Below are 9667 nucleotides of genomic sequence, written 5' to 3' on the forward strand. Positions count from 1 at the left end.
CTCATCCCATATCCTCACATGGCCAGAGACTCCCCAGTCATCTGTCTGTATCCATCTCCTTATTCTGTCAGTTCCTTAGTGGAGAACTCACTGGTCACGGAGGGGCCCACTGTACTACTGCTTACCCATTCTTGACCAACCTCCTCCACCTCTGAGGTGGAAGAGGCCGCTTGCCGAGTATAGGACCATGTGGTCACCGGCCTGGCTTGTAAGGTCTTGGGTGCGTAGGAGGTGGAGGGCAATAATTTTCAGAGGGAATCCCAGAACTCCACTCTATCCTCTCTTCTAGCCAGACATCCCCATTCCCTAACCATGTGTTGAGATCATCACTCCTCCTCATCATGGCTCGAACCTTATTGGGGTCTGGTGCCAATTAGCCTTGCAATTGTGTACTTTCATTAGCCGACAGGCTATCTCTCTACCCTTATCTCCTAGTGTTGTGACCCAGGTCCGTGCCATTACAGCAGCTTCCTCTTTGGCAATATTACACTCACGCAACTCTGCCGAACCGTGATCTGCTTATGTTGGTGCAAACTGCCAGAAAGCATCCTTTCAGCTCCCCTTTCTCCTGGGAAATCCTAACGAGTTTAGTATTGACAGGATGTGGTGTCCAGTTTCAACCCCGGGGGAATCCAGCTGATTGGACCAATGTACAGGCAGTCCATAACCCTGCATGAGGTTAGCGAGGCCACCAAATCCTGCACCCAGGAACTCAGCATGGGGTGTGTTCTCTCTTACTCATCCGTCTAAAAGTACTCATCTTCTGTCCCAAACACTGCATCCTCCCACAAGCATGTAATGTGGAAGAGCAGGTTCAAGGATTCAATGAGTCAAATGGGAGACAGATTTCAAAATGGATGTGTAGGTATTTATTTAAGAAATAAAAAAGGAAACTTTAAAACGGGCATCTAGCAAAACTTCTAGCTAAAGATCGCATGGATGAACTACAACAATTGTTCATCCCAGTTTGGCAAAAGAATAAACCAGGGAAGGTAGTGCACCCGTGGCTGACAAGGGAAATTAGGGATAGTATCAAGTCCAAAGGAGAAACATAAATTAGCAAAAAAAAGTGGCACACCTGAGGAATGGGAGAAATTCAGAGACCAGCAGAGGAGGACAAAGGGCTTAATTAGGAAAGGGAAAAAAGATTATGAGAGAAAGCTGGCAGGGAACATAAAAACTGACTGTAAAAGCTTTTATAGATACGTGAAGAGAAAAAGATGGGTCAAGACAAATGTAGGTCCTTTACAGTCAGAAACAGGTGAATTGATCATAGGGAACAAAGACATGGCAGACCAATTGAATAACTACTTTGGTTCTGTCTTCACTAAGGAGGACATAAATAATCTTCCGGAAATAGTAAGGGACCGAGGGTCTAGTGAGATGGAGGAACTGAGGGAAATACATGTTAGTAGGGAAGTGGTGTTAGGTAAATTGAAGGGATTAAAGGCAGATAAATCCCCAGGGCCAGATGGTCTGCATCCCAGAGTGCTTAAGGAAGTAGCCCAAGAAATAGTGGATGCACTAGTGATAATTTTTCAAAACTCCTTAGATTCTGGATTAGTTCCTGAAGATTGAAGGGTGGCTAATGTAACCCCACTTTTTAAAAAAGGAGGGAGAGAGAAACCGGGGAATTATAGACCGGTTAGTCGGACATCGGTGGTGGGGAAAATGCTAGAGTCGGTTATCAAAGATGTGATAACAGCACATTTGGAAAGAGGTGAAATCATCGGACAAAGTCAGCATGGATTTGTGAAAGGAAAATCATGTCTGACCAATCTTACAGAATTTTTTGAAGACGTAACTAGTAGAGTGGATAGGGGAGAGCCAGTGGATGTGGTATATTTAGATTTTCAAAAGGCTTTTGACAAGGTCCCACACAGGAGATTAGTGTGCAGACTTAAAGCACACGGTATTGGGGGTATGGTATTGATGTGGATAGAGAATTGGTTGGCAGACAGGAAGCAAAGAATGGGAATAAATGGGACCTTTTCAGAATGGCAGGCAGTGACTAGTGGGGTACCACAAGGCTCAGTGCTGGGACCCCAGTTGTTTACAATATATATTAATGATTTAGACGAGGGAATTAAATGCAGCATCTCCAAGTTTGCGGATGACACGAAGCTGGGCGACGGTGTTAGCTGTGAGGAGGATGCTAAGAGGATGCAGGGTGACTTGGATAGGTTAGGTGAGTGGGCAAATTCATGGCAGATGCAATTTAATGTGGATAAATATGAGGTTATCCATTTTGGTTGCAAGAACAGGGAAACAGATTATTATCTGAACGGTGGACGATTAGGAAAAGGGGAGATGCAACGAGACCTGGGTGTCATTGTACACCAGTCATTGAAGGTGGGCATGCAGGTACAGCAAGTGGTGAAAAAGGCAAATGGTATGTTGGCATTCATAGCAAAAAGATTTGAGTACAGGAGCAGGGAGGTTCTACTGCAGTTGTACAAGGCCTTGGTGAGACTGCACCGAGAATATTGTGTGCAGTTTTGGTCCCCTAATCTGAGGACAGACATTCTTGCCATAGAGGGAGTGCAGAGAAGGTTCACCAGATTGATTCCTTAGATTGATTCCTGGGATGGCAGGACTTTCATATGAAGAAAGACTGGATCGACTAGGCTTATACTCACTGGAATTTAGAAGATTGAGGGGGGGTCTTATTGAAACATATAAAATTCTAAAGGGATTGGACAGGCTAGATGCAGGAAGATTGTTTCCGATGTTGGGGAAGTCCAGAACAAGGGGTCACAGTTTAAGGATAATGGGGAAGCCTTTTAGGACCGAGATGAGGAAAAACTTCTAAACACAATGAGTGGTGAATCTGTGGAATTCTCTGCCACAGGAAACAGTTGAGGCCGGTTCATTGGCTATATTTAAGAGGAAGTTAGATATGACCCTTGTGGCTAAAGGGATCGGGGGTGTGGAGAGAAAGCAGGTACAGGGTTCTGAGTTGGATGATCAGCCATGATCATACTGAATGGCGGTGCAGGCTCGAAGGGCCTAATGGCCTACTCCTGCACCTATTTTCTATGTTTCTAAGTATTCGTCTTAAGTTACCCCAAACCACTACACCATACATTCAGTTACCCTTCAAGTGAACAGATGCTCTGCTAAACCTCCCCGATTTATAAAACCCAAGAAGTAAGCATGCTACGAACAGATACATAACTGAACAGACCGCGAGGGTGCCATCCACGTCTGAAACGCTCTTTCTCAGTGGTCCTTCAGGATGGTCATCAGTTCAATCTGAAGTTGGGTCCCGTGGGTGGCAGGAAAGAAAAAGGGCAAACCCTCTGCACATGCCATCTCTTATACTCGCAAGGTGCTCAGAACTGCAGGTGGGCTCCATTGCCCCCACACATCAAACAATGCTCAATGCACACATCAAAAAGAGCACTGCAAACTTTTTAAAAAACAATCAGCACAATGGAAACAGCTTTCGAACTGAATGAACTACGTCCCCAGAGAACACTGCCACAGAAAAACTTGCGTCACATCCGATAAGAGATGAGAGACCGTAGGATCTGCGTGTGCATGAATATGTGAGCCAGGTGTTCCCAGACTCCAGCAACAGTCCGCGCTCACTCTGCTAACTTCACCACCTGCTTAGCCTGCAGTGCCAGCTTCCACAGCAGTCTCTCTGCATCGAGCCATGGGATGATTTGATCCTGTGGGACACAAATGGAGGAAGAGGTGGAGGGGTTGGGTTGGAGCTAGGTAACTTGTGCAGCAGCATAACAGTAAGACACCTGTCTAACTAATGCTATAGTGCCCCTCTTTAGCACAGATTTCACGGACATTTCTCTGTGAGTGCACATTGAACACTGAACCAGTTACCATTGTACAGGAAATTTGCCCACCAGTTATTGTGACAGCGAGGCCAAGGATGTGGATCATGGATAGAAGCAACAAAAGCACGGGCATGATAATGTTACAGAGGGGAGGTTGGACATGATGGGAATGGATGGGCTTTGAATGTACCAGACACACACATATTCATCTATGTACGCAAGGCTTGACTCCTTCTGTGGATGGAGGGCTGACAGCAAGAACTGAGTGAACGAATCTAAACAACCCTGCCTGTCCACGAACAAAAATGGGGAAACCAATCAATACCAAATTTTAGAGGAATATGTGGATTTATACTCGGTATAAGGACTGGGTACATGACGGAGTTCAACAATGTGCTTTGGGTGAATGAGCTTTTGTTTTATTTGATTTAAGTTTCAGCTTTTCTTTTTGTAGATTGAATTTGTAACTAGAACAAAAACAGGGACCAATACCAGTTCTAGCACAGCTACTACAACCACAACAAGCACAACAATAGCAGGTAATGTGTCGCATGGGAATGCACCACTGACAACACACTGCATAGAGGCTGGAAGGCATAAGATGCATGGGACAGAGGTGCACAGTGCGGTGAAGGGAACGTGGAGGAAGGGACACTGCGGTGAAGGGAACGTGTGGAGGAAGGGACACTGCGGTGAAGGGAACGTGTGGAGGAAGGGACACTGCAGGTGAAGGGAACGTGTGGAGGAAGGGACGCTGCGGTGAAGGGAACGTGTGGAGGAGGGGACACTGCGGTGAAGGGAACGTGTGGAGGAAGGGACACTGCGGTGAGGGGAACGTGTGGAGGAAGGGACACTGCGGTGAAGGGAACATTGAGGAAGGGACACTGCGGTGAAGGGAACGTGTGGAGGAAGGGACACTGCGGTGAAGGGAATGTGTGGAGGAAGGGACACTGTGGTGAAAGGAACGTGTGGAGGAAGGGACACTGCGGTGAAGGGAACATTGAGGAAGGGACACTGCGGTGAAGGGAATGTGTGGAGGAAGGGACACTGCGGTGAAAGGAACGTGTGGAGGAAGGGACACTGCGGTGAAGGGAACATTGAGGAAGGGACACTGCGGTGAAGGGAACGTGTGGAGGAAGGGACACTGCGGTGAAGGGAACATTGAGGAAGGGACACTGCGGTGAAGGGAACGTGTAGAGGAAGGGACACTGCGGTGAAGATAACGTGTGGAGGAAGGGACACTGCGGTGAAAGGAACATGTGGAGGAAGGCACACAACAAGGGTGGTACATGGGGCACCTCGTTCGGGTGGGGATTTTGCCCTGTCAGCCTCTGTTCCTGTACTGGCGTTTCAAGTGTTTCTTGCTTCATACCTGGCTTTCCTTCCTCTCAGCAGATTCTCAGAAACGGAAAAGTAAATGGGACTCGGCAGTACCTGTGACAACGATCGCCCAGCCAACAATCATTACCACTACTGCCACTCTACCAGGCGTCGTCACAGTGACTACCAGCGCCACTGGGGCAAAAACCACCGTCATTTCTGCAGTGGGGACCATCGTGAAGAAAGCCAAGCAATGAGTTCTGATTGGGAGTGCTATCTCAGGGAAGCACTGCAAAGCTAGCAATCTCAAGCTCTTCAGAGCCAGCCTTGGATCCGAGAACTTTTCTTCCTATTTGTAACAACCACCTCCTTACTATGTGCAAATATGTTACAACCCCTCAGGGGAACCCTTCATTGCCCCAACCAGATATCATTGTACTGTAATCTCTCAGCTGGAAGTGTCCTGGATGAGCACTGAAGGGTCTGAGTAATTTGCATAGTGAGAAGTACAACCTATAACCTGGATAAATGGGGAAGTGGGCTGGGGTGAATGGTTTAAGGGGTGTGAAAGGCCAGGTGGATAGGGACAGAGGTAGTGAAGGTGAGACACTGTAAGACCATAGAACAGAGGTGAGGAAACTGCTCAGACATATATGGATATTGATTGAGATTTTCTTCTTCCTCACCACAGTCTGTTGCTTCTGTGTTGTGCGTTACCTAGGAAAACATGCTCACAATAGTCCATGAGATTATGAAGTGCTGTAAACTGCTGCCAGTGTGTAAACAAATAAAAACTTTTTACATTCTTAAGTTTAACTGATCCTAGTTTCCTTCACAGAATCTATAAACTGACCCCAGTTTCCTTCACAGAATCTATAAACAAACAGGTCAGTATGTATGAATTTTTTTTGCAGACTGTCTTTCCTGAAGTGTTCTTTGGTACCCATCCAAACTTGATCCAGTTATTGTGGCAACGTAACACAGAGCAGGATGGGCTTTGAACCATCTCTCTGTGAGGCTTGGTCTTCATATATCTCAATGGGAGGAGTCATGTTCTCCAGTCCTGGTCGTCGCAAGCTGCACCAATAATGGAAGTGTTGGCAAGTCTTAGCAATCATTTATTAGGAGTTTGAAGCAATTTGGCATGTCAACAAATACACTCAAAAACTTTTATAGTTGTACCGTGGAGAGCATTCTGACAGGCTGCATCACTCTCTGGTATGGAGGAGCTACTGCACAGGACCAAAAGAAGCTGCAGAAGGTTGTAAATCTAGTCAGCTCCATCTTGGGCACTAGACTACAAAGTACCCAGGACGTCTTTAGGAAGCAGTGTCTCAGAAAGGCAGCGTTCATTATTAAAGACTTTCAGCACCCAGGGCATGCCCTTTTCTCACTGTTACCATCAGGTAGGAGGTACAAAAACCTGAAGGCACACAGTCAGCGGTTCAGGAACAGCTTCTTCCCCCTCTGCCATCCAATTCCTGAATGAACCTTGAAGTTTTAGACACTACCTCACTTTTTTTTAATATACAGTATTTCTGTTTTTGCACATTTTTAATCTATTCAATATATGTAATTGATTTACTTGTTTATTTGTTATGTTTTATTTTATATTTTTTTCTCTCTGCTAGATTATGTATTGCATTGAACTACTGCTGCTAAGTTAACAAATTTCTCGTCGCATGCCAGTGATAATAAACCTGATTCTGATAATCAATAACAAGCCTAAAATGAAGTAGGGAATTCTCCAACACAATGTAGGTCCAAAACCACCTCACTCCTCTTAGGCCAACCACACTTTCCGCCTGGCATTTCTCAAGCTGCTTATGCTGTCATTCAATGTTATTTTTCCCTTGAGGAATTCTTTCATTCTAACTTGAATGAATCATTAAGTGCTAATCTCTCTCTGTGGAGGCTCACTCACTGAGATTTGCTTATAATATTGAACTACAAAATCTTACAAGTCCCTACAATACAGACCCTCCTTGGGTTACATCACCCAAGTTATGGACTGCCTGTTGAGTACATACAAGTTCCCATCAATTTTATTAAATTCAAATAGGAACAAGCCTGTTTACAATGTAACCTCCCTACAGTAATCAGACACCATTGTCAACTGAGAACCCTGGTGGCCAGAGGCACCACGGGAGGCCACATGTGAGGGTTGATTAGAAAATTGACAAGTAATTGCTTCTATTGATACTGCTGCAATGATATTAACCAAATTATGGACAAAATTGACGGAAATCTGTAGAACCAGAATCCATTTGTACTAACGTTCTGTCTTTTCAGTGAGGACTTACTCAGTTCACATAATTGTTCCTTATACTCAATTCTGCCTTCCTATTAGTCATTCTATTTTCTTGGTATTTTATTACCGAACTATGTCAAAATATTTAGGAAGAAAATCTTCATGGTTATTAATATCTATAATGGACTCCTTGCTACAATTGCTGTTTGCACTGTGCCTGGTTACCGGTATCAGTAAAAAGATGATGGATCCTACCAGCCTTGGTCCTGAACCAGGAGGTGAAGCCAAGCTCCTCGTGTGATGAGAACTCCAAGCTGCCAGCAATGCCCAACACCATTTCAGAAATGAAAGTCTGTACATTCTGCCTGTTTTGGAAGATCTGGTCCTGTGTTTTTGAATAGAAAAGAGAAAAGGTGTTCTTTTCAGGTTCTGGGACTTAAATGGCTTCCTCCTCTTTCTACTGACATGAGTGAGTGGACAAAGTTTCAAACAGTGCCCATACCAAGGAGCAATGTTTGATTTTATTATAAATATCTTCACTTATGAAATGCAGGACATTTACAAGCAGGTTCATGTATTGTTGCTGAGAAGTTAAGTAAGGATGTCTTATCTGGTGAAAATATCTGGTTTACAGTGCCTATAAAAAGTATTGAACCCCACCCCCCCCCCAGAATTTTTCATGTTTTATTGTTTTACAACATTGAATCACAGTGGATTTGATTTGTCTTTTTTTGACACTGATCAACAAATAAAAACCCTTTTGTGTCTCTACAAAGTGAACTATATTAATTATAAAGTTAAATATAAACACAAAATAATTGATTACATAAGTATTTCCCCCTTCCCCTTTGGTATGACACACAAAATGATCACTGGTGCAGCCAATTGGTTTTAGAAATTACATAATTAGTTAAATGGAGATCTGTGTGCAGTCAAGGTGTTTCAACTGATTGTAGTAAAAATACACCTGTATCTTAAAGGTCCAACTGCTGGTGGGTCAGTATCCTGGCAAAACTACATTCTGTACAACATGAAGACAAAATAACACTCCAAGCAACTCCATGAAAAGGTTATTGAAAAGCACAAGTCAGGAGATGGATACAAGAAAATTTCCAAGTCACTGAGTATCCCTTAACATACAGTTAAGTGAATCATCAAGAAATGGAAAGAATATAGTACAGCTGTGTATCTGCTTGGAGCAGGACGTCCTCAAAAACTGAATGACTGCAAGAAGGGGACTAGTGAGGGAGGTGACCAAGAGACCTATGACAACTCTGGAGGAGTTACAAGCTTCAGTGGCTGAAATGGGAGAGACTGCACATAGAAAAACTTGCTAGGGTGCTTCATCAGTCGCAGTTTTATGGGAGAGGTAGCAAAGAGAACACCACTGTTGAAAAAGTTCACATGAAATCTCAGCTAAAGTTTGCCAGAAGCTTGTGTGAGATTCTAAAGTCAGCTGCAAGAAGGTTATATGATCTGATGAAACCACAATTGAGTTTTTTGGCTATCAGACTAAATGCTATGCACATCATCAAAAGCACCATCCCTACCATGAAGCATGGTGGTGGCTGCATCATGCTGTGGGGATACTTCATTGCAGCAGGACCTGGGAGGCTTGTGAAGGTAGAGGGTAAAATGACAGCGGCAAAATACAGGGAAATCCTGGAGGAAAGCCTGATGCAGTCTGCAAGGGAACTGTGACTTGGGAGATGATTTGTTTACCAGCAAGACAATGACCCCAAGCTATACACAAATGGCTTAAAAACAACAAAGTTAATGTCCTGGAGTGGGCAAGTCAGAGTCTAGACCTCGATCCAATTGAGAATTTGTGGCTGGACTTGAAAAGCACTATTCACTCATGATCTCCATGCAATCTGACAGAGCTTGAGCAGTTTTGTAAAGAAGAATGGGGGGAAAGTAGCAATGCTCAGATGTGCAAAGCTGAGAGAGAGCTATCCTCACAGACTCAAGGCTGTAATTGCTGCCAAAGGTGCATCTACTAAATATTGACTTGAAGGGAGTGAATACTTGTGCAATCAATTATTTTGTGTTTTATATCTATAATTAATTTAGATCACTTTGTAAGAAATCTGTTTTCATTTTGATATGAACAAGTCTTTTTATAGGCACTAAGATGACGCTGGTGAATCTTAGCGATTGCTTGTTGGTGGCAACTAAATAATTCATTAATGACACTTTTTCTGCTGAACGATCACTGCAACAATAGACTGTAACTTCCCTGTCAGAGTCGAGCTTTTGAACTGCCTGCACAACCTGGCATTTTTGCAGTGGGAAC

The 9667-nt window shown here is 44.1% G+C and overlaps 1 protein-coding gene and 1 long non-coding RNA gene across 4 annotated transcripts in view; one reads left to right on the forward strand and one right to left on the reverse strand.

Annotated features, from left to right (window-relative positions):
- sap30bp (SAP30 binding protein) overlaps positions 1-5930 on the forward strand; it is a 132256-nt gene extending 126326 nt beyond the window's left edge. For 2 of the 3 annotated variants that reach the window (XM_073026693.1, XM_073026695.1), the window contains exons 10-11: positions 4255-4339; positions 5193-5930. In XM_073026693.1, coding sequence (XP_072882794.1) covers positions 4255-4339; positions 5193-5377 — 270 coding nt within the window. In that variant the 3' untranslated portion in view covers positions 5378-5930. The remainder of the gene's footprint in view (positions 1-4254; positions 4340-5192) is intronic. The other variant, XM_073026694.1, reaches the window with a different exon arrangement.
- Positions 1-8012, reverse strand: part of LOC140714975 (uncharacterized) — a 95220-nt gene extending 87208 nt beyond the window's left edge. Inside the window, exon 1 of the long non-coding RNA XR_012096039.1 lies at positions 7627-8012. This is a non-coding gene — a long non-coding RNA (uncharacterized lncRNA). The remainder of the gene's footprint in view (positions 1-7626) is intronic.
- Between the last annotated feature and the right edge of the window lie 1655 nt (positions 8013-9667).

Source organism: Hemitrygon akajei, chromosome 22 (genome assembly GCF_048418815.1).
Source record: "Hemitrygon akajei chromosome 22, sHemAka1.3, whole genome shotgun sequence".
NCBI lineage: Eukaryota > Metazoa > Chordata > Chondrichthyes > Myliobatiformes > Dasyatidae > Hemitrygon > Hemitrygon akajei.